Source organism: Strigops habroptila, chromosome 3, assembly GCF_004027225.2.
Source record: "Strigops habroptila isolate Jane chromosome 3, bStrHab1.2.pri, whole genome shotgun sequence".
In the NCBI taxonomy this organism is placed as follows: domain Eukaryota; kingdom Metazoa; phylum Chordata; class Aves; order Psittaciformes; family Psittacidae; genus Strigops; species Strigops habroptila.
In genome coordinates this window covers 21,067,409-21,091,402 of record NC_044279.2, presented here as the reverse complement: position 1 = coordinate 21,091,402, position 23,994 = coordinate 21,067,409, and the positions used below count along the sequence as shown (strand labels likewise).

General features: G+C 42.1%; 1 protein-coding gene across 14 annotated transcripts; it reads right to left on the bottom strand.

Moving 5' to 3' along the window:
* Positions 1-207: 207 nt before the first annotated feature.
* Positions 208-22,886, bottom strand: PANX2 (pannexin 2). 14 transcript variants are annotated; one of them, XM_030480015.1, is made up of 7 exons: positions 22,475-22,883; positions 21,749-22,066; positions 15,302-15,391; positions 12,303-12,859; positions 12,007-12,148; positions 3,953-11,595; positions 208-2,060 (listed from the first exon to the last, which is right to left on the bottom strand). In XM_030480015.1, exons 6-7 carry the CDS (start codon positions 5,436-5,438, stop codon positions 1,708-1,710), a joined length of 1,839 nt encoding a protein of 612 aa, XP_030335875.1. In that variant the 5' UTR covers positions 5,439-11,595; positions 12,007-12,148; positions 12,303-12,859; positions 15,302-15,391; positions 21,749-22,066; positions 22,475-22,883; the 3' UTR covers positions 208-1,707. The 14 variants fall into 14 exon arrangements, with proteins under 14 accessions (XP_030335875.1, XP_030335877.1, XP_030335873.1 ...); XM_030480017.1 differs by having other exon boundaries at positions 12,013-12,148; positions 12,531-12,859; positions 15,302-15,388; XM_030480013.1 differs by having other exon boundaries at positions 12,013-12,406; positions 12,531-12,859; positions 22,563-22,883.
* Positions 22,887-23,994: the final 1,108 nt, after the last annotated feature.

The following is a 23,994-nucleotide window of genomic DNA, read 5'->3' as shown; positions in this document are numbered from 1 at the left end:
CCTTCAGCTGTCCCCAGTGCCCGACCCCAGCTGCAGTACGTGTCCTCTGGCTTGCTGCCTTTGTGGTATTTGGCTGTTCAGGACAAAAAGATTGGGCATAAGTGAAGTAATGTAGGGGGGAACAGTGGCTTTACCTATCCCACCTACTGCTTATAGTAAAATCCCACTTGTACCTAACTAAGCTAGGAAGTAGTACACATTAAACTATTCAGAATAACAGGTATTTATTTTCAGTGCTATTTTCATTAAATATTGGCATAATATATCCATGTCTGAGGTAATAAATTAAAAATAAATTCAAGGTTTCAGTCCCGTATTTGTGCTGCATATTTTTTCTACCATTATACATAGTTTTGAAGCAAACACACATAGTCCATAATTCTGAATGCAGCTAAGAATATTATTTTAACACAGTCACTTTTTGTTTCACTGTAATTTTGCTGAGAATGATTATTGCATGATGCACTTTTAATAGATGTTTTAGTTATCCTAGAGTTTTCTATTAAATCACACATACCGTAGTTATAGGAAGATGGGCATGAAGATGTGCTTTCAGCCAAGGATGGCAAATATTGAATCAGAGTGATAGCACATACTGCAGGGTTATTGTCTGCCTACACTAGAGCCCAGATCCAGCAAAGACATTTCAGTGTGTGCTTAGCTTTAGACGTATGAGTCGTTTCAGTGCCATCCATGGCCTTAAGTGTTTGCTGAATCAAGGACTAGCCAAGTCTGCAGATCTGAATTCAAACACTTCTTGAACTGTGTTACCTGAAAACAGTCTTGCTGGTTTCATATTTTGTAAGATATTTTGTAATGACCTTTCCTTACAAAATACAACCTTTTGTTATGGTTTTTTCGTATCAGTGAAGCACCCATGAAAGTTTCTAACCTGGTTCATAAATAGACTATGAAAAAATAAGCAGCTACAATGATTCTCTTCTAAGTATTTTGTTAAAATCAACACCTGGCTTGAAAAGTTATTAAAGTAATTCTTCCCATGGTAAAATATATTTAAAAAAATAAACTCTTCATTTCATCATCTTCCATCAAACATATAAGCTAGGTAAAGGGCAGGGCACACCTCAGGTATTTTCATTTATACGTGCAAGAGATTGAGTGTATCAATCTTTTCGCACTTAAATGCTGGTGGTAGTAAGGCCCTTTCAGCTAAGTCTCCATCAAGCCCAACATTAGTGAGCTAAAGAAAAAAACAAAAATTTTGCTTGCATATAACTTTTTCATAATCCTGAATTGAAAAGAAAATCCTCTCTGCGTAGAAAAAAACTTGTATTTAACTGCCGCCATTAAAAAAGCATACCTCACCTCCATGTTTTAACTTTAGTCAGTGATTCTGAACACAAAGAATTTAAACACTCACTAAAATTACTGTGGTATTCCATCAGACTCTTAATGTTCATAAATTGTGCTAAACCCCATTTAAATCAGGAAGCTATAGTTTAGAGCTAACAGTTGTTTTGGTGTTAAAGGTCTGTTTCCATCAGATTTTCTTTATCCTATTTTGCAAATGACTGACAGTGCTCATGATGTGATCCTGAAAAACCTTCTGGTGTTATTACCAAAAGCTACAGTCTGTGTGAAAACTCTCCATGCTCATGCAGTGAATTGCATCGTTGGGGGACCATGGTCCGCACTGCAGTGGTCTTGGCCCTGGCACCGAGGGCAGAGCTGTGCAGCCCGAGGTCCTCAGTACTCCACCGAGCTCACAATTGCCATTGGTTCATCAAATGTTGCCAACCTTATCTGCTTTGGGGTAGGGATGGAGAGAATTTCCCCAGTGCCAGTTGGTGAGTGAATACCATTGTCTATTATGTTTGAAACTTCCTCCTCGTGATCCTCGTACAGCGTGTTGATGTGCAGCAAAGGGTGGGCTGGGTTGCAGTTCAGTGCAGGAGCTGGCTCTGCCTTGACTTGGTTCAAAGTCATATTCGTTGCAGCAGCGGTGGTGGCTATATGGTTGTGGACAAAAGCCCCAGCAGCAGGCACAGTTCTGCATGTTTCAGATGAGTATAGGATCTCTTTTGCAGGATGAGGGGTGTCTAAAAAAAACCCAAAACACACAGTTAAAAGGTTGTCTCTTTCACCCTTCCAGTCCATCAGAGAGGAGTGTCCTGAACCAGTAAAAGTCTTTGGCAGTTTTGGCACTGATTTCAGTGGGAGCAGGAGTGGACCAAAAATGAATGTTTCTGGGACCCTTTGAGAAATCCAACAGGACTGATTCAAAACAATGGGATTGGAAGGTCAGGGAAATAGGACAAACAACAAATGGGTTTTGTAAATTTCGCTCTTTTTTACGCATGCTCATGCTTCCTTATGTGAATGGCATTTTCATAAAATGAACAAAAAGCAACTGAAAAGTATCTTTTATTCTCCTCTACAGTCTGGCAGGTGTTTTAGATTATAAATGTTATGATTTAATGTTTTGATAAATGTTATGACTGTTGAAATCCACACGATGGAATACAAAAAGCACTGATCTTTTCAGTGGGAAAAACCAGTGGTTACACACTGTAAGCCACTTGTCTTTAGAAAGAAATTGGCAATTTGGCATTAACTGATGTCTCTTTCCAGAAATTGTAAGTCTACCTTACTTGATGGACTGCAATGTAGGTCTAACTCAAAAGCAAAGCTGAAAACTCTTAATGGGAATGGGGAGTAACAGAGCCCCAAAACTACAGTAGTTATATTTTGCCCTCAAAATATTCAAGCACTAACTTAGATGAAGGTAACTGAGTCCAGAAACCCCCCGTAGTTTTGAGGAGTTGTAATCAGAGCAGGTGACTGGATAAGGAATGCTGTAGAATAGCTTACATGCACATTGGGGAGTTGGAGGACTCTAAGGAGCATAGGGATTTGGAAGTGACAGAAACTTTATACCTCAAATCACTTCTTTGCTGGGCAGTGGGGTGACGGTAGCTGTCAGTCTGTCGGAGCCCAGGGGGAGGTCTTAGCTTGTAATGAGATGAGAGCCATTGCTTTAAGTACATACAAATCCTTCTGTAACTTCAACTGCATAATGCTTCTTTCTTATGTCAGTAGCTTGCAAAAATAAACAAGAAGAGATCTATCTATCTATCTACCTGTCTATCAGTTTATCTACCGGCCTATCACTTTTCTTAATGCTCACATGGCTTTCCTCATCACTCAATCATCTAACAATTACTGGCATATTTGAAACACTCCTTTAAGGTAAGAAAGGGACAGGATTTTCAAGATACACAGAGGAAACTGAGGCATAGAAATAGCATCTCCTGTGAGACCACATGGGAAGGGAATGGTAGCATTCCTGAATCCCTGACCAGTACCCACACTTCAGACCATCCATCCTCTGGTCCACATGAGAAAAAGGGCAATTTAAAACATCTCCTGTGTGAAGAACAATAACAATGAGCTGAGTTGTGATTTCCCAGGTGACAAACATATGCCAACCCCTAAGAATTGGTAGTTAAAGAGATTTTTTTCTACAGGCAGCTGTAACTGCCATTAGCAGAGTTTCTCACAGACTCCTAAGTGGCTATTACTGGTCAGAATGCTGGTCATCTACCATGGCAGTTTCCATATAACTTGAAAATAAGGCATGTTTGAAACATGCCAGGTGCTGGTGGAGCAGGAGGGGCATCATGGAGGCCAAATTCTCCTCATTTCCTTGACAAGCATTTCACATTGTGAAAAACTGCTTACACTTGAAAAATTACCTGCACCAACAGCTTGCAGGCTGTTTTGTGCAGCTCTACCCATAATAATCCTCATTCTCCATATAGCTGTTAAAGAGAGAAAACGTCTAGTTCTAAGGCCTGCAAGCCCTAATATTATTAGCTATCCAAAAATCTAGCAAGGTAGGTCAAACAGTTCAGATAAGCTTTGAGTTCCTGAAGATCACTATGCAAACTATGGTCTATGGAGGTGGTACAGGCATTACGGCATACTGTACCTTTGAGAGAGGAGGTAACGTGTACTACGACATTTTCTTCCTGGTTTAAAAATCCACTCTCTTGGCTTTTTGATGTAGGCATCGAGGGGATGGCTTGAATCTCTGGCTTGGGTTTTTTGCTACTAAGTATATATGGATGAACATCCAAGGAAAAGTGCCGTGTGTGTTTTTTTTCACTGCTTGTGCTTGGCATGGCGTTTGGCTCAGTTTTATGAGCGGATGATTGCTGTGAGGTTTTTGCAGCAGACTCTAACAAAGGAGCTATAAGGCTGTCTGTTGCTGTTTTTCTCCGCACAGGCTTCGGTTTTTCAGGTTTATGGTTTTCAATTTTCATAATGGCTAACTGTTCCTTGAATGGCTGAGGAAGAGGATTGGTAGTCGGGATCCATTTCATCTTCTTCCTTGGCCTCTTAATGATGAGCTGCTCATTAGCATCAATGTCTGCTGGATCAATGCTTGGGTCTATCGTTTGGATCCCTGAATCACGCATGGTTGGAGTGGCATCATGATTGGACTGGGCCAATGCTGCAAGCAGCTGGCGTACCACATTGTCATACATCAGATCACTTTCATTTGTAATAAAATCCAGACGGTTCAATGATTTTATGTGGTCCCGATTTTCATTACAAAACATGGCCAAAATATTGATATCACAAAACTGGGACTTCTGCCACTGTTTCTTGGTCTTTATTCCAACTTTGTTCAGTTTATCAAATATGAAGTTAGACTTGCGAAATATGAAGAGGTGAATTAAGTTGATAAGGATTATCAAGTTCATGAAGCAGAGGAGAACGATATCTACACCTGCAATAATCCGCTGGAGCTGGACAGATGGCAGTTTGCAATTCACTCTGATGTGCAATTTGGAGCTGCTTGTTTTGTCTGGAGGTTCTCCTAGCGCACACGTAAATTCATTTTGCTTCTGTGTAGCATAGTAGGTGGATAAATATGTAATTGGTATGATACTTAAAAAGATGATGAACAAATGTCTGGCAAGATAAAGCTTAGCTAAAAAGTTGCTTCGTCCTCTTCTTTCCAGGTATTTCTCAAACAAGTTCTGTTCAGGGCTTTTTTCCTTCTCTGCATTCTCAATGATTTCTCTCTTCTCTCTTTCGGTGATCCCCGGGCCTTTGGACTGAATCTGTTTCTCTATTTTTGGTGCCCGCCCTTCAGCTGCACGGTGGTAGCAGTTATCAATCTCCTGAAGCAAAAAATTAAGCTCTGAAGTCAGTCGGGTAGAGGCCAGAAATTCCCAGCCCAGAGCTGGAATGTACATTATCCCAGCAAAAGCCAGCAGTGCATAAGGTAGGAACTTATGCTCAAACAAGGAGGGCCAGTGGCTGGCATCAACTCCTGGCAAGGCATCTTTTAATTCTGTCCAACAATATCCTCTGGCATACAAGGCTTGATCGCGGGTGAAGTTGTGTGGTGTGTAACAGTATATTGGCTCCTCTGTATAACAGAGAGAAAAGTCACTGCTGTGCATTTAACCTACAAAAGGAGCTCTGGAAAATAAACATTTCAAATTATATCAATTTTATTTCACTGTATCTTTACATGACCGATAAGCCCTCCATGTCTATTAGACAGCTCAGCCTGCACACATCTTCACAAGCCCCCAGGCAAAACTATTTACCTGGTAATTTTAGGATGAACCTGAGCTATAAATGTCAGCAAGGAATACATATTCTGGTTTAATCGTGTCTCTGAGAACAATATCCTAAGCAACCGTGACCCAAACTCTGTAAAGCTAAAGACCTGATATCCACTACAGAGTAGCTAAGGATGTTATGTGCAAATGCTGAAAGGCTTATTCAGGTGAAATTTAAGGTTCATCCCAGCTAAATATTCTTCTAAATAGAAAAAAAGTTAGATGTAGCTGAAGGCAATGTTTTTAATCCTCACTAAAAAAGTCTATTCATTGGATATGGTAGAAAAAAGTGAAACTTAAAGACATGCAAGCATTTAGTCAACTGTATCCTTCCCAGCTACCACTCTTGAATTCAAGTGTGACTGACCAGGACAGAATCTGGAATGTTAACTGTATTTATCACTATGAAAATTTCATTCTGCATTTGAAACTGTTACATTGTTTTTTACACAGTGTGCAATTAAATGGTGGAACTTGCTATCATATAGTAGTATGGAAGAAACAAATACTGTGGATCAAGAAAGCAATCAGACAAAATAATGGAAGCAAAAGTACAGCAAGGATTATTAAATACACAGATAGTGATGCAATATTTTCCCAGGACATGTTTAAGCCTCAAGATGCTGAAGGGTGGAAGGGTTTATCAAAGGAAGTAACACCATACACGTCTATTTTAACACTCCTTCCCAAGCATTTGCTTTTTGCCATCATCAGAAGCAGGATGTTGGTCTAAAAGGACTTTTGTCTTGACCCAGTAGATAAATTATGTTCTAATACAATTACATTTTTCTAGCAATACATGAAAGTAAGATAGAAAAACTTGAGAAAGCTAGAACAGTATTGCCCAAAGAACAATGACCATTATCAAACCACCCTCTTCAAAGAGAAAGACAGTATTTTCATGTTTTGGCAGGTAGAACAAAGGGATTATATTTTACAGTGTTCTAGTATACCTCAAAAAAACTTCCTAAAATGAGACCCATAGGAAGAAGGCATGTTCTCTTGAATTGAGAACTGGTCAAGAATGCTAAGCTTGCTCCGGTTCTACAATTCAGATCAAGAACAGCTCACTGGAGGAGAGTTGTGGTACTGTTCTCTTAATAACACAAACCATGAAGATAAGTAATAAAATACTATGTTGTTTGATAACAATAAATAAAGTATTAAAAATTATCAGGCAGACAAAACCCCCCAATCCTTTGGCTTAACAGAGGACTCCTTACTTGACCAACTACTTCTCATATGCAAGCAAATCAAAAGCCTTTACTAGTTCTTTAGGAAAATGCTGAAACGTAAACCTCTTCTGCGACCTGCAGAGATCTACATGCAGAGATCTACATGCTGCACTTCTTTCTTTTCCTTGAAAGTGATTCAGTGAGGATTCTTTCCTAAAAATACAATCAATTTAAACAGAGTTGATACAATAGATGATACTACTCAAGACAGCATGTGCAGTGAGTCAGCCCTGCAAATTCTTTAAAATCACTCTTGAAGACTATTTTAAAATTATCTAACTCCAACCTCAGAAGAGAGCTTAAAGCACCCTAGTGTTACACTTTCTCATTTAGGTTATTTCTGTGTATTTACAGCCATATGTTACAAAAAAAATGCTTACTAACTCTTGAGTTTGGTAATTACATGCCCTCCTAACTAGACCCATGAAAGGATGCATACAAAAAATTCAACTCCTACTATCAAAGAGCTACTGTATGATTCCTCAGGAGATGAAGTAGATTCCTATGTGAAAATGCTCCCATGGTGGGAGGGGTGGTGGGGTGGAAAAAGGCAAAGAAGAGTGGTGCGTTTCTCATAAGCAGAAATATTCTGGATTGGGTGCCCCTAAGATCAGTAGAACCTGCCAATGTGAAACCTAGTTTCCTGTGACATACATGGGTTCCTTTCTCCTAGTTCTCAACACCATGAATACTTGGGAAGACAGCAACAAGTATTCATACAATTAATCCATAAGGATTATTTTTGGATTCAGCTATCAGTTGCTACTACCAAATGAAGTGTGAATAGTTCTTTTCAGTTCTTTTCACTGCGACCTGAAAGCTAAGGTGACTTCTGCCAAAATTGTATATATGTAACAACAATCAAATATATATTTTATTTTATAAATTAAAGAAAGAAAGAAACAAAGATGTTTTAACATTTACATTTATGCTGGACAGATCACTTGGAGACTAACTCTGCACTCTATCCCTTGCCACTGCTTCAGTGAAAAAAGTCTGAAGAGCTTTGCAGCTCCAGTTTGGACTGAAGAGCTTCATTAGAGGCTACTTCAAAAATGGGGCTGCCCAGCCCAGTAGAGAAAGCAGATGAAGTTTTGCAGGAATTTGTTTGCTTTTCCTCTCTTAAACATTTTTATCTGCTCTCATTGCCTGGTAAATTGTGAGAGATCTCTAATTTATTGGGATAGATGAACATCGTGTCCCATTCTTATTCAATGTTATGTTCTTGGTGCTAGTCTAGTATTTGCTTTGCATATTTATTAAATTGACATGATTTTCATGATATGCCATGTAAACCCCAGGACCCTTCAGATGAAACTCAATCCTCCGTGAAGTCAGTGGGACTTCTGATAACTGATTGAAGTGTGGGCATGGAGTTACAATGCAGTTTTATTCAAATGGTATTTTCTAATATGTTTGAGCCATACTCATGATCAGCGAATGCCACTAATGCTGGTAAAGTTATTCCTACAGGGGATTTAGCTTAAGCTTCTGAGCATAGGACTTGACTCACAAAGCATAGCATCAGCTTTAGGAAGCTCATTCATCTAGGAAATGGTCCAGACAATGGAGAAAACAGGAAATGTTCCTTTTGAATAATTTTTAATAGACTAAGTACCCCTGTGCTAATGCTGTGCAGAAATAATTACTACATTGAAAAAAGTCCTTGATGTTAATACATTATAAAGTCATATTATATATATTATGTTATAAAGTATATTATACTTCATCTTATACTGACTTGAGTATAAAGATGCATAGTAAGAAGCTTAGCTTCCCCTTTTTCAGTACTATTAGATTATCACAGGCCCACTACATTAGATGTTTTCAACAGCTGTACATAAATACATTTTATCCTGCTCACCTACGCATGTAAGTAGTTTCTAGAAGTCAACAAAACTATTCTCATGGGTAAGGTATGAGAGAGATCTCATTGAATTTTTTGGACATGCAAAGAAGATGAAATAATCAACACAGAATTACTTAGTTGAATTACATTATAATTGGTTGTGTTATGCCACTTGAAAAATTAAAATCCCTTGGCAGCTAAGTTTTTTCACATGCTCCATTCTGTACCATCTCATCCCATCAGTTTAAGTACTACTTAAATGGAGAAAAATTACTTGCAGAAGGTACTGTGTTATAAAAGGCATACTTTAGGAGAATGAAAGAGAGTGCATGGTTGTGATAAGATAGCCAAGGTAGGGAGAGAGATGAAGGAAGAGGCTGTGCTCAAAAAACTCTTTAGAAAGAATCTAAATAGACAGTTTGGAATGAAGGAATGAAAGCAAAGTGTGGAAGCCAGAAGCTACAGAGTCTGCTGCCTGTTAGCAAAGGCTCCAAGAAACGCCTGCGGGCTTCCTCCAGGCACAGGCTTCCACTGCTACGGCTCCCAATCCAAGGCCATCCACCTCGTTTCAGTGGTTCCCCAACCTCTGTATACTTTAGTATCCACGCAACTGCTCTCCTCAAGAGGCCCTGAATTAAAAACCATTTCTCCAGCTGCAAGTGCTAGGCATGAAAATATGTTCGGTATAAAAAAATCTCTTGCTTAATTTCAACCAGAAGATACAATACTGTAAGTTCTGAAATTCCTCAAGCAAAGGGCTGGAGTGCTGAGGGTCGGGGTTGGAAATCCTGTGAAATTTCCCACTCCAAAAGTGAATCTCAGATCTGGAAATGGAGTTACCAATGGAAAAACATGGTAAGTGCTGTTCTAGGCCATTCCCTGAAGTTATCCCCCATGCAGACTCATGGAAACACTGGAAGGAACCTCAGAAGTTACTGATTCACATATCCCACTCAAAGCATGGCCAAGACTATGTTCAGACCAGCTTGATTAGGGCTTTGTCAGTCTGAAAACCTCCAAAGATGGGGACTACACAAGCTGCCTGTGCAACATGCTCCAACGTTGGTTTGTCCTCAAGGCGAACTTTTCTTTAGGTCATGTCTAGCAAGAATGGCTGATTCATACAAGAGTAATTTTGTACACTATTGAAAAATGGCCATCTCCAAAACCAAATGCAATGGCCAGTTGCACTAGGTACACTTTAGGTAAAGTATGGCTAGAAGGCTATCACTGAAATACAAGTGGCTAGAGCTCAGGCCTCAGTATTTCATCTCAGTCAAAGGAAGAGGCATCATCAGCACAGTTCACCAAGGAGGTGTGTGTGTTTGTGCCTATCTATACATAAAAAAAAACCTTGGGAAAAAAAAGTGAGCTGGTGTACGGTACACAGAAACGAGACTTTTAAGAATACATGGTGAAGCTGTAGATACGTGTCACTCTCCATTACCTTTGCAAAGTGAGGTTTTCACAAGTCTTACTGGGAAAGTGAGTGAATTGCATCTAACGGAAACATTCACTTGCCCCTTCAAAAATAAAGGTAAAAATGCCAATCTCTTAATATTCAACACTGTAAAAAATTAGACCTGCTCCTAAAAGGACCTAAGTGACTTCATGCATTGGACAGCTCCTTTGAAGGCAATGGGATTACTCACAGTGCATAAAATTTGGCATGTGCATCTCTCTTTGAAGAACTGATGCTGTAGGGGGAGCAATTGCAAACTTGTAAAATTTTATTATGAGCAAAAGTTATTTAAATAAATATGAAGAACACATTTACAATGCTGTTGGTAAACACTAACAAGTAAGAAAGGAAAATATTACTAATAAACAGTATATGCCCCTATATAAAAGGGCAAATGACTTCACACCTACCGTATTCCCAGTGAAATAAAGTATATTCACCCAAAGCAAAATATAAACCATAATAATAAACTGTCTATGTCTCCTGTGACCCCCAGCTTTTAGAATTTACTCTGGAAAAAGAAACCACACCTCATTAATCTTCCAACCGAATTGCATGACTTCAGCATTTCAGTGCAATAATTCAGTAATGCAGAAGGAATAGCACTATTTTCTAACAGCCTACAGAAAAAAAAAAAAGTAAAAAAGGAACCCAGTTCTCAGAAAATGTAATTTAAAAATGAAAAAAAGATGAAAATTCTTGCACTTGCTACACCAAAGGTAAGTATGCCTCTCGCGCAAAAAATCCTTCGAGGATCTAGAAGTAAGCATTCAACCTGACCACCATGGCCCTGCATTGGGTACAGGCAGTGGAAGTGGTGCTTAGGTGCTGCTGAACAGGCTGGATCTCCCAGCTCCTGGGCAAGTGCCTAAACCATCATGCTGGAGACCTGAATTAAGTATTAGGTAAGTACACTGGTAAGTACACTTACTGACTTAAACATACCACAGACTCACTGTGGGCCTAGTGCCTCCTACCAATTGGCCTTCGGCCCTCTTGAAGAGGGCTGCTAAATCATCCTCATGCTGGTGCCCAACCTGCCTCTGAAGAAAAGCTGGAATTCCAGCCAAGTTCTCTGAAGCACTCGTTGTACAGTTTCTCCACTTGACTCTAAGGAGAAATTCAGTGTTTAGGTAGAATCTCTGAATCTCCCTGCCCATCAGATGCCAGAACACAAGTTTCCATCAGCTAAGATAAATGAGAAACTCCCTAAATTCAGCAATGAATGCCAGTATTTGACAAGGGTAGTCCTTATCATACTGCTCTCCTTCATTGTGTCACATACGTGTAAGCAATCAGACATGCCTCATTGATCATGGATACTAAAAGGATTGCACAAGAAAGCAAGTATCACACTGTTTATTTTGAGAAACAGAAATAATTTATTTAGTAGTTTTTCAGCAATTTTTAAATGGAAAAGAATAAATGTCCTGGATCCTCTTCTCTCTGGAAAAAAAAACCAAAAACCATCCATGTTACTGAAGTTGAAAATGTAGTCTAAGGAATTATAACATTACCTGAACAGTATAAAGGTTTTCCATCTCAGGCACAGTCTACAAGGAATACGTAACTCTCTGCTTTGAATGTGATTTTAACAAATGCTGGCTAATACCCAAATTAATTCACGGCCAAAGGAAAAACTCCTTTAATTTAACTGTTTTACTTCAACTACTTCATTTAAAAGGTATTTAAAGGTTAGAAATTAGTACAGCATGAGGATGGACTCCTGGAATTACTTTTGTGTATCAAATGTAGTCATACAGTCCTATTTAACTCATATGAATAACAAAACATTAATCAAACTAAGCCTTAACTTAGCAAGCTAACTATTACTTTATCAAAACAAAAAGACAATACCTTTACCTTCTTTCTTAGGGAATATTCTTTCCAAATCTGAACATAGGTTCCATGCCCATGAAGTCTTCCTAAGGTACAAATTTCTCCATGATCAACAAGGTAAGGTATAGCCTTTTTTGCCCACTCTCTGAAACCACTTGTCCTGTTTAAGAAAAAAATCTTGAAAAGAAAGTCCCTAAAGAAATAAGACAGGAAACTACTGTTGCTAGCAAGTTTTACTGGCCTATTCTCTACAAGGATTAATTGTAATGGGTGAGATGTAGATAAGCAGTTTTAAAGACTGACAGGTTACTCACAGGAGTAACTGCAGTGTAAGGGCGGCAGCAGCAGGTGTCCCTGTATTTACAATTTGGGACTTTTTCCTTGCAGGTCTGTTGCTTGAACTATATATATTTTGGATCTGCAGAACCAATAAATAAATAATGCATTTTCTTAGCATATATCTAAATTTACAGAACCATATTCCCTGTATGTGATAAACGTCTGCTCTTCTAAAATTAGATGGTATGTTGAAGTTCACTTACCAGCAATCTGAGGCTTAAAGACTTGTAACACCTGCCCAGGTTATTCAGGAGAGAATGATACCTACTCCTACATGATTGATATGTTGAAGTCTGTTGAAGAAGTTATTCCAGAAATGGCAACTGTTATGCAGAAGGTGGAGAAACACCTAAATGAAATCCCTTAGGGTGCTCCTCCTATAGAGGAATGCTTCCTCACGTGAGGATGGCTGTGCAGTGTGGTGGTAACGCCACTGGAAGAAGAGCTTATTTTATAGTGACTGTACTGCTGAACATCATTAGAAGCATTTCTTCCTGTGCTCAAGAGAGCTCTGCGAGAACACAGAAAACACCTGGAAAGAAATGACAATGCTTGTATTTGTACATAGAAGTGTGTTCTTGTATTAGAGTGTTGCTTTGTATTATGTTAAGATTTGAGGGAAGGTTAGATCTGAATTTAAAAGAATGTATTCATCAAAATATAATTAATGAAATTCAGCCACGCAGACAGTTCTACAAAAGAGATTGAGTAATATTTACTTCTAAATTTAGCACTTACATGAGGAGGTGAGTGGAATTTTAGTGATGTACAGATCTTCTGCATATGAGAAGTAATGTGTGAAAGTAAGTGGTTTAATGTTTTCCAAAGATCAAAACAATATTTTGGGGCACTTCAAAAATTCCCCTCTAGAGACAGAACCCCAAAGCAACTGCACAAGAACCTGGACACTGTGATAATGTAGACTAGATAACACCTAAAGTAAACTGCAAGAACATGTAAATGCCAAAGTGAAATGAATTATGAAAATCCAATGAAACTGATGATGCATAGACAAGGGTGGCTTCTTAAGTTAAGAGTCAGGCACAAAATACAAACACAGAAGCAACAGGAAACAGCAGGTTTGTTCTATCGCATCGTTGTTATTTAATGACTAGAAATGAAAATGATGGCTTGTATTTTGGCATAAACACAGCATCCAGAAAAAAAGAAGAAAAATACGAATAGTTAGCTCATTAGGTAACGTCATGTTAATAACATAGTATTGAGGAGGCAGAGATGGCCAGTCCACTGCCTTCCTGAACAGGTCACGGATACCACAGAAGACAAGGTACATCAATCTCAAAATGCTGAAATAATTACTTCCGCATATAACTAAAATGCTCCAGAAATATTCACTGAGCTCTAAGCTGCAAAAAACACACTATGCATCCCTGGACCTGGCTGCGTCACTGCTCTAGTAACTTCGAATCTGCACAACAGGCATGGTGCCAGTAAAGAAAAGCAAACAAATCCCCAAACCTTCCTATCATAATGAACTGCTGTATTTGCCAGTTCAAATGCAAGAGTACAATACATGCCCGGGACAAAATCCCCGATGACGTAAATATCTGCATTGATTTCAGTGTTGGGGTTTTTTTAGAATAAATCCTCTATCATGTGAAACAAAGGGAACCTCTACAAGAACCATGCCAGCCTACTGCAGAATTATTTATCTTTTGTAATTAAATGTGTATACCTACTGGAGGTGCCCACTGCAGTCATTTTTAATACTGACAGAACCCAAGGAACTCTGTGATGATGCAGATTCTTCTTTAAGAGTTTTACAGCTCTAAGAAACAACACAAGCTGAGATTTCTTTTAGATTATGAATGCACAATTTCTATCTAGTTTAGGGACAAAAAAAGCCTCAAATACTTCGGGGTAGCTCTGAAAAACAGTCTCAACCCTACTTCTATTTATTCACAAGGTTTCTTGACAAATGTGAAAGAACCAACAAAAATATTTTTGACCATCTGTTCAAATTGTTGAAGTTATCTGAAAGCATGTGATAAGCTAAATCTCATCCACATTTTGGACCTTTTCACATACATGACACTTGAAGATGAATGGGTTAATAGTGCAAACAGGGTCATTAAAGTTCTACATGAAAAAAGATGATGTATATGTGTCAATGAAGCTTGAGAAATGGATATCATGACAGAAAAGTATCTGTAGCAGCCAGGAATGGCAGTGGAATTGATTGCATATGCGAGGCTCATGCATTTCCTCAAGAATACCTTTCTATTTAACATTCAGCTGTGTAACTGCAAATCTTTAAATGACCAAAACTCATAGTTTTGTGAGTTATGTGAGAGCCAGCTCGCACATCTTGTGCACACCTCGTGTTTGTGTGTGTGTGTGAACTGCCCTTCCCCTTTGGGAGAAACTTCATCAGCAGTGCAGACAGCCAGCAGCTGAACTGCAGCCAGCCTCTGGTTGCTTCTAGTATTTCGGTTCCTTTTAAAAATATGTGATTTGAAAGCACTTAAACACAAATGGTACTGAGACACTCCTTACATTCTCTGTTCACTGCTAATACCACCTCAGAACCAATTTATGCACTGGTGCTGACATGTACGTAAACCAATCTGTCCCTATACTCACTAACAGTGATCACTTGGAAAAACATAATCTTCACTTTCCTACTGTATGTGGCTTTAAGCGCAGTTGAAGAGAAAAACTGGAAAATTAGATCAAAAGCCATCTATCAGATAAGTCACATAAGTAAACATATGCAAATATCCTGCCCAAACTTGAAACAGAAATACAAAATAGAAAAGTTGACCAGCAATACAAAATAAAACTCCATCTCATAATACAGAAATCTTCAACACACACTATTTCAAACATGCTGTTTGTTGAAATGCATAAAAAGACATTGAACTCAAGCATACACTGTATTACACAGTAAAGTAAGCATTACTTATGCAAATGATTATAAATCAAAAAATAAAACACAAAAACTTGAACTGACCCTTCAGTCATTTAACTTAGTGTCTCCTTCCATTACTTCCTCATGAGAATTTTCTAGGAGAAGGGTGGTAGAGGCTGAGCTACGTAACTGCTAAGAGACATAGAAATACAGTATTTATGAGCAATTTTTTGGTATTTTGTAGGCACTGTTTTATAAACCTAGCAAGAAAATCGATGCCAAAGCTTAGCTTTTGACTGAAATATAAAAATCAACTGGATGATTGTTTTGCTTTATTTCAATAAAGTATTGGTATTTAACAGCTTCTGAGAGAAAAGCAAACATGACTGCAATATGGAAAGAATAATTCACTGTGAATAGAAAGCGTGAGGCACTATACAAGAGCGATATGACTTAGCAATCCCTGTAATCGACCACATCAGTCCTAAAGCTTTTGAAAGTTTGGAAATGGAAATATTTCAATAGGGTGAAGACAACACATAACAGAAACAGCAATGTATTCTCCCTTGGGGATCACCACTCTCTGGTTCCTTACACAAAGAACCTCCCACAGATATTGCTTCTGAACACAATACAGGACTGCACTGGAATATTTAAACCATTTACTTACTAAATCATTAAACAATACAAACAAACTAAGCAGCACATCATGAAAGCCAAGTATCTCTTCATCTACTTGATTGTAGAACAGTGTCTTAGAAGTTCAGCACATGCCACAAGATGCTTCACTACAAAAGGCTGCCACTCACTGCCAGTAGCATCACTGTCAGTTGCAGAGGACAGAACACAGCACTTGTTGACCCAGCAGCATCCTACTTGTGAATGTAGTTTGTGTGTACTAGTTCCATTGTCAAAACAAGGAGAGTAGAGGAAAGGATGAAAAACATCTGGAACATCAAACAGACCCACTTCAAACTGATAATGAATGTTGCAGTCTAATACTCCCCATTCTGTGCATTTGAATAAGAAAGTGAAAATGGAAAGGTGGTATATTAAAGGACTAATCCCTTTTTATCCAGATCCATACCACCCCAGACTGACTATGCGTTGACAGGAGATACTGAAATACCATAACTAAAAACAACTGCTGAACACCAGCATGGACTGTAGCTGGACTAGAACTACATATCTTAGAGCCTTACCTACTAACATTTAATTAAAGTTTGGTGGTTTACCATTTTTTCACTAAATCTTAGTCTAAGGCTAGTCTGCTTCTACAAGGAAACACTTCAAACACTTTCTTTAAAAATAAATAAGTAAAAAACCCACAACCAAACCTTTATCATAGAAAAGTGAACAATCCATCAGGCTCCAGTGCAGCTAAAATGGAAGGATAAAAGTCACAACCTATACCTCCAGGCTTACAATTTGCTTCGCCACCAGCCAGTACCTCATACAGTCATTTATTCCTGTACTGGGACAGTGGTCTACTACCAAATCTGAATTCTGCATTCATGCTGGTTGCATTTTACTTCCAGTTTGCACAGGAACAACTAAGTGTTCCAGCTGCTAGGGAAAAGATAGTCTTATGGATCTTCAAGTATGAGAAATCAAATCTTTAACGAGCCAAATACAAGCATGGACCTCTGCAAAGCACTGCATATACATGTGCATGAATGCTCTAGCAGATGTCTAAGAATATATTGAGTGTGATGGGGGTCATGTCACTATTCTGACACAAATTCAAATACACTGGTATCCATATTTAAATAAATAATAAAAAAAATTGCTATATTTAAAGCAGCAATTTCCAAACAAAACCAAAGAAAACTGAAGTTCCCTTGGGACTACCAACTGCGCACATTGTTATTCCTAACCAGGACACTGCCACAGGAGAGGTTTCCTTTAGCCTATGCTGCTTTCTGTAGGCACCTTCACCAGTGCCGAGAGCCCCGTGACTCCAGAAAACCAATTATACTTAAACACAGATCCACTCACTGGGTCAGGGACACGTGCCTCCAAAACTTTCCTTATTATCCTTAAGGTCAACATACACTTGCCCCTAACTACAAGATGTCCATGTTTTATCTGAAGTCTGTGCATGGGTGAGTTTTAGAAGGGGAAACAATATTCCTTCTTCTCTTGTGGGTGCTCATGTAGGCTTTCTTTGTGTGGCTGACTATTGCTCCGAAACGACTTTATGATGATCTTATGCCCAGTATAAATACAGCGCATGGATTTATTTAAATTAACTTTCTAGAGGTGTTCTTCCTGGCATCACACTGGTTTGCTTGAAAAACATTAGAGAATTGGGAGACTTGGTAATCATAATCTAAGAGGTTAGCTGAGTGACCTTCTTTTCTCTTATGAAAGAAAGTTTAGGAAGCACAAAGGCAGGCTGTATTTCTTTGCAGAAGGGCCAGGGCAAGAATTGCATCTTTGGCCATCAGAGTGAAGTCCTGTCCCCACTGAAATCAATACTAAAACTCTTACTGACTTCTTTGCAGCCTGAATTTAACTCTCAGGAGCACATCCTAGCCATGCGTGTGCCCTATGCCTGCCCTCTGAAGAGAGCTCAATTTCACCCAAAATGCACTGCCATCTATTAGTGAAGTTTGGGAACGAAATTTTATCTTCCGGTAAACTTTGGTTATGTTAAAAATTCATTTATAGGGCAAAAACAAACCAAGGATGACAGCCGATTTTTCTGCATTGAGTCAGACTGTAAGGACACTAAGCATCCAGGGCTGCATAACACGGAGCGTGGCCAGCAGGTTGAGAGGCCCTCTGCTCTGCTCTTGTGAGACCCCACGTGAAGTACTGCATCAGCTCTGGGAGCCCCAGTACAAAAACAATCTGCTTGAGCGAGTCCAGAGGAGGCCACAAAGATTATCAGAGAGCAGAAGCACCTCTCTTATGAAGACAGGCGGAGAGAGATGGAGTTGTTCAGCCTGGAGAAGAGAAGGCTCTGGAGAGACCGTAGAGCAGACTTTCAGTATTTAAAGGGGGATTTTAAGAAAGACAGAGAGAGACTTTTCATCAGGGACTGTAGGGACAGGACAAGGGGCATTGTTTTTTAAACTGAAAGAAGATAGCTTTAGGTTGGACATAAGGAAGAAATTCTTTACTTTGAGGGCGGTGAGACACTGGCACAGGTTGCCCAGTGCAGCTGTGGATGCCACATCCCTGGAAGTGTTCAAGGCCAGGCTGGATGGGGCTTTGGGCAACCTGGTCTAGTGGAGGGTGTCCCTGCCCGTGGCAGGGGGGCTGGAACTGGATGAGCTTTAAGGTCCCTTCCAACCCAAGCCAGTCTACAATTCTATGATACACATAATAGAAGAAAAGCGTAACACTTAATTTTGCAAAGCCTTTTGTAAGACATTAAGTGATTTATCCAGAAAATCGGCATAGTACCTGCTAAACAATTAGGTCTTGCCTTTTATGCTACTAGAACAGTAATTTGTCATTTAATTTCTCAAAAATAAAGCAAAGATCACTCCAGTAGGAGGACAAACAAATCACATGAATGGCAAATGCATTAACCTAAACAACAACTTTACCCTTGGCACTAAACTAACATAATTAACTAAGTAACTTTATCTTCACCCACAGGCAAACCACAGTATACAATATATTATATTACACACATAATAATGTTTAAGGTTTATTTAAAAGATTATAATTAACAATTAACATGCTTTGTGCTGTGTTGTGAGGCTGAACTCTGCTTCCATACATGCTTCATGGCAGCCTACGGGCCCAGAAAGCTTAGTGCTATGCTTTAAGCTACGCTTGATCCCACACACTTAAACTCAAAGGTAGATCAGAGAGATAAGAGGCTCTTATCTCCTCCATGCACTCATCATGCAGATTCTTCCAACTCTCAGCAAAAGGTTTGTGAGAAACCACTGGTTTTTGATAACTACACTTTTATGTCTGGAGTGCACATACCACTGTTCCATGAGCTTTATCAGCACTGACTAAATAAGATGGTACAGACCCCAGAAAAGGGTGTGGTTCTCAGTTTAGTGCCATGATGACAGCTTTCTGCACTGTATATGATTAACAGAATAAGGAATAATGGAAAGTATCAGATAAGCACACAAGGGCCCAAAGCAAAGTTTGGGAAGCTACTATGATATTCACAACCAAGGGGCATCAGGAACCTTACTCAATTTTGTCAGCAAAGTTTGTACTTTCATACCTATTATTTAAATTGCACACAGGGACAGCATCCAAAGCAAGCAAACAATGTTATTTCTTTTTTCAAGTGGCAGTGCGTGGGTGAAATGTAACACAAACCGCAGAACCAGTAGTAGGCATGTGTCCAGCTGGACTACCGCTGTTACCAAAGTCAGTGTCTACGGACAAGCTTGGCTTCCTGAAGAAGTCTGAGCAAATATTGTTTTGTTAACAGAGTAACATCTGATTCAGGACACATTAAAATTAACAGAAGCTTTGCTCTTGAACTCTGTGGAAGCAGAATTGAATTCACTGACCCTGAACTCTTCAACTCCACCCCCAGGAAGAGAATCTATTTAGTTTCATCAGATCCTTACAGTGTTTCTATTACCTTCTCCTGTATCATTAATTTTTCCTCATATTATTTTTCTAACTGCAGACCATCTGAACAAACACATGACATGAGAGAAAAGTGTTGTTCCATATTTTTCCAAAGACATAGGGTGTTTTCTGTGTTGCCTTCTAAGCTTTGCCCTGGCAGGACACAACAGGTTACTGCTCTATACCTTACTGGATCCAATCAGCATCCATGGTCCCTAGGCAGACAAAAGTGATACTGCTGTCATCTAGAAAACAGTGTTTCACAGCACAGAAAAAACTCAATTACAGAAATAATGGCAGATGTGAGCAAATTCAGCAGACCCCTTCTCCTCCATGTACATGTGTAGACCTTGTATAAATCTGAGTCTCTTAAGACTTGAGGCCTCCTCCGCAATCTGCTGTTCCAGAGGACTTGTTCATAAGGAGCAAGTTACTGCTGCCTGCACAAGCAGTGAGTCATCAAAGGGCTTCTGCTAAGAAACTTGCACTATTTAAGGAACACACAGGAAGGGGCATTACCTTTTCTGCACCCAAGGTCGTCTTTAGGCCTACTGAGGTTCAAACCTGTACATCTCATGCAGTATGGAAGCACATATGTAAGTACACACTCCTGCAATCTTCTATAGGATTGCTTTTGTATTAGTTTACTTCTCTACAAACCAAACCAGGAAGGGATCCCAAAACTTCTGCATTCTACAGAAGATCCTTGATGGTGACCTTGAATCCTGCCTTTCAGTCATTATGAAGATACAGCTTTCAGATGTTCAGCAAGCTTAGCATTCCCTGAAAATATGGTCTCTCTGAGATAGATCTGGATGACCACCCAAAAAATGATCATCTGGATGGCCATTAACTGTGGCTGAAGATCTTGAGCTATATAACTGTATGTTTAAAAACTGAGGTAGACTGAAAAAGTTTTAACTGAAATTAAGGAAAATCTCAAGACTCCATTTGTAAGCAGTTATTCTTCTAAGTGATTTAACTTTATCTCATAATGAAAACAAATATTAAGGACATTAAGTGTTGGAAGTCAATCCCAAAGCAGTGTGCAAAGCAAGAACCTGATTCTGGTATGTTTATACTGATTGAATACAGCCAGTTTTCACTAACCTTAAAAGCTACAGAGTGCCAGTGTGTATGAAAGTGCTAATAATTTAATGTAGACCTTCAGTATGGAGCTTCAGGGGCCCTTAAAAGCAGTCATGCTGGCAGCTGCACACATCAAGCCTATGTTTCACAAAGTAAACCAGTGTTTACATACGTGCTAATGGCCCCAAAGGTGTCATAACAGTTCACTGGCTCAGTAATTTTCAAGGCTCATCAAAACTTGACCTTCCTAGACTGGAAGGACTCCTCACTGCTGGTGACGGGCAATGAAACCCATCTTTTTAAACTATTACCGGCTGTATGTAAGATGTAGGCCCTCAACAGGAAGAGACACCAGTGATTTCCACTATCACAACACGGCAATGTGTGCATGTGTCTCCATATATTGTACCGCTCTCCATGAAAGCACTGCCTCTCTCTCCCTAGAAGGCCAGTTAAACAGTCATGTTGTAGACCCCTGAATTAACGCCAGGACAAGTGCTTGAAGTCAGCCTGGGTCCAGCTCAGGATCTGTCCCGGATCCACCTCAAGGAGCGTAACACCGCACCCTGTGACCCCCACGCCAGCAGCGGACTCCTCCCCACGCGTTGCTGCCTGCAGGCCAGTGGCCCGGGTCCGCTCGTCGAGCGGGGCAGCGGGGTCCCCTGCCCATCGGCGGGGAGAGGCGCTCACCCGCCAGCCCAGGCACCAAGGTGAGGGGCGCCGGCCGCCGCCTCAGCACGGGTGACCGTCAGGGAGTGGCTGCCGCCGCGACGCTGCTGCCCCTGCCCTCCAGGGCGAGGGGTGGCGGCCGCGCTCTGAGCACCGGCGCTCCCGCTCTGCGGCCATGAGGCACGGCCCTGCCCGCCCCGCCTGCGGCCGCTGTCCCGGCGCCCTTACCGGCGAAGTTCTTGGTGAAGACGAGCGTGACGAGGAGGATGGGGATGAGGACGGTGCCGATGGTGACCACGCGGTCGAAGGGCAGCTCCAGCTTCAGCTGGATGAGCAAAGCCGCCAGCGCGCCCGCCTTGTCATCCTGCTGCCCCGGCAGGATGAGCTCCTTCAGCTTCTCGCCCGCCAGCAGCGCGGTGGCCATGTCGGGGTGGTTATCGATGATGTGTTGCATAAGCGGCAGCGGCGGGCGGCCTCACGCCGCCGGGCCTCCCCGGGGACGGGCGGCGCGCTGCGGCGCGCTGGCTGCGGGAGGCGCCCGCCGGCCTGCGGGGACAACACCGACAGCGGTGACAGTGGTAACGGCGGGGCCGCGGCCGGACCCTCTGCCGCAGGGGCACCGTGCCCGGGCCGGCGGGACGCTGCCCCGCGGGCAACCCCCCAACACCCCTCGCCCCGGGGAGAGGGGTGCAAACGGGCCGGCACAACGATGCAGCCGGGCACCCGCAACGCCAGCAGCAGTGCAGCGCAAGGCAGCCTCCATCTCCCCAGAGCCGCGCTGAGAAATGTCACGAGAGGCGGGCAACAACAAGAGCTGGCCGGTGACAGCTCTGCCATTAAACGCTGCCTCCGCTCTGCAGCTCATGCAGTACAAAAGCGGCGGAGCAGCCATGCAGCACGGCAGGCTGGAGATGCCTTGCCTGAAGTGCTGCAGACAAGCAGGAGGGCATTTACCTGTCAACTTCGGTTCGCGCGGTTCCCAGGGGATGGTGAGCAAACCCGATGGCTTGTAAATAACAGCGGAAGCCACGAATAAACTTACACTGGACCTTCCTGCCGGGAGAAGGGTCCCTGCACCTCCGCAAATAACAAGATCGCTCCGGATTCGGAGCGGGAGGCGAGTGATGTGTTGATGCTTGGTATTGCCGCGGGCGGGTGGCGCTTGCATGGAAATGCCCGCCCGCACCGAGCGGCAGTAACGTGCAGAGCAATTCAAGAAGGGGCTTGCAGGAACCGTGGGGAGGAGGAGCACCGAAATGAACTGCGGGAACGCAGAGGTCCTTTGAGGTGTTAAAGCGAACGGCTGGAGCCTGCTGAGGCGGGAGCAGCCGCAGCAGCGGGACAGGCGGGCACACACACACACACACACACACAGGAGCCCGCAGCGTGCAGCCGCGGCCCAGGGCGGCGGCGGCGGCGGCGGCGGCGGCGGCGGCGGCGGCGGCGGCGGCGGCGGCGGCGGCGGCGGCGGCTTCCCCGCAGGAGGCAGCGCGCATGCGCCAGCGCGGCTCCGGGGGCGCGCCGCGGCCGTTGGTGGCGGTTCGTGGCCGTTGAGGGGTGCTGAGGGGGGCGGAGGGAAGGGGCCGCGGGCACGGGTGATCCGGCAGGAGCAGGCCGCGGCTCTCCTCCGCTGACCTCTCCCGCAGCACGCACGGGGAGCTCGGCCCGGGCACGGCGGCGCCTCCCGCAGCGCAGTGCCTTGTGAGGGAACGGGAGACCCTCATCCCGGCGGGCTGTGCCCTGAAGGTCTGGAACCTGTGGGCACGTCAGGATTTAGGTGCTGCCATGAGAAACCCTTGCAGATAGATGCTTGCTCATTAAAGCTCCTGTGGGGTTAGTCACACCTGGTAAAACAGCCAAAGGAGTAGGTAAACCAGCCAGAAATGCAGAGGATGGCTTTCAGCTTGCCTCTGCCTGATGGGGTTCAGGCCTGTATCTTCACGGAGGTGGGCAGACCTTGCTGTCCATCCCTGGAACAGGCTGGGAATGGAGCACTCTTTAGGCAAAAGCTGGACCACACGGCACCAAAGGAGACATAGTGTTGCATCATAGTTAGCAGCTATGGCATTCAGACAAAAGGTCTGGGTCACAGTTCCTTTTTCTCGAGTTGTTTATGGATTTTATATTTAGCAGTACTTAGATGAAAACCAGAGATACGCTTAAATAATGTTGCTGACATTTCTCTCAAAGATTTGCAGTTGTCATCTGCAACGCAGCATGAGTAAGGCAGAGATTTTCATCTTTGCCTTGAAGTTTCCCCAGTTGCTGTGAACAATATGATGGTCCTACTTGTTAATCAGGTTTAAATGTTGGGTGCAAGCTTTAAATAATGCTTCTTGGCAGGGGTCCTTCCATCCAGGCAGGGGTGTAATGAGCAAGGCAAGAGGGATGTCCTGATGGCGACAGCCCTTGTGGAGGATCCCTGGCAGCAGAAGCAAAGCTGTCAGTGCCACATGCTCCTGAAGAGCACTGAG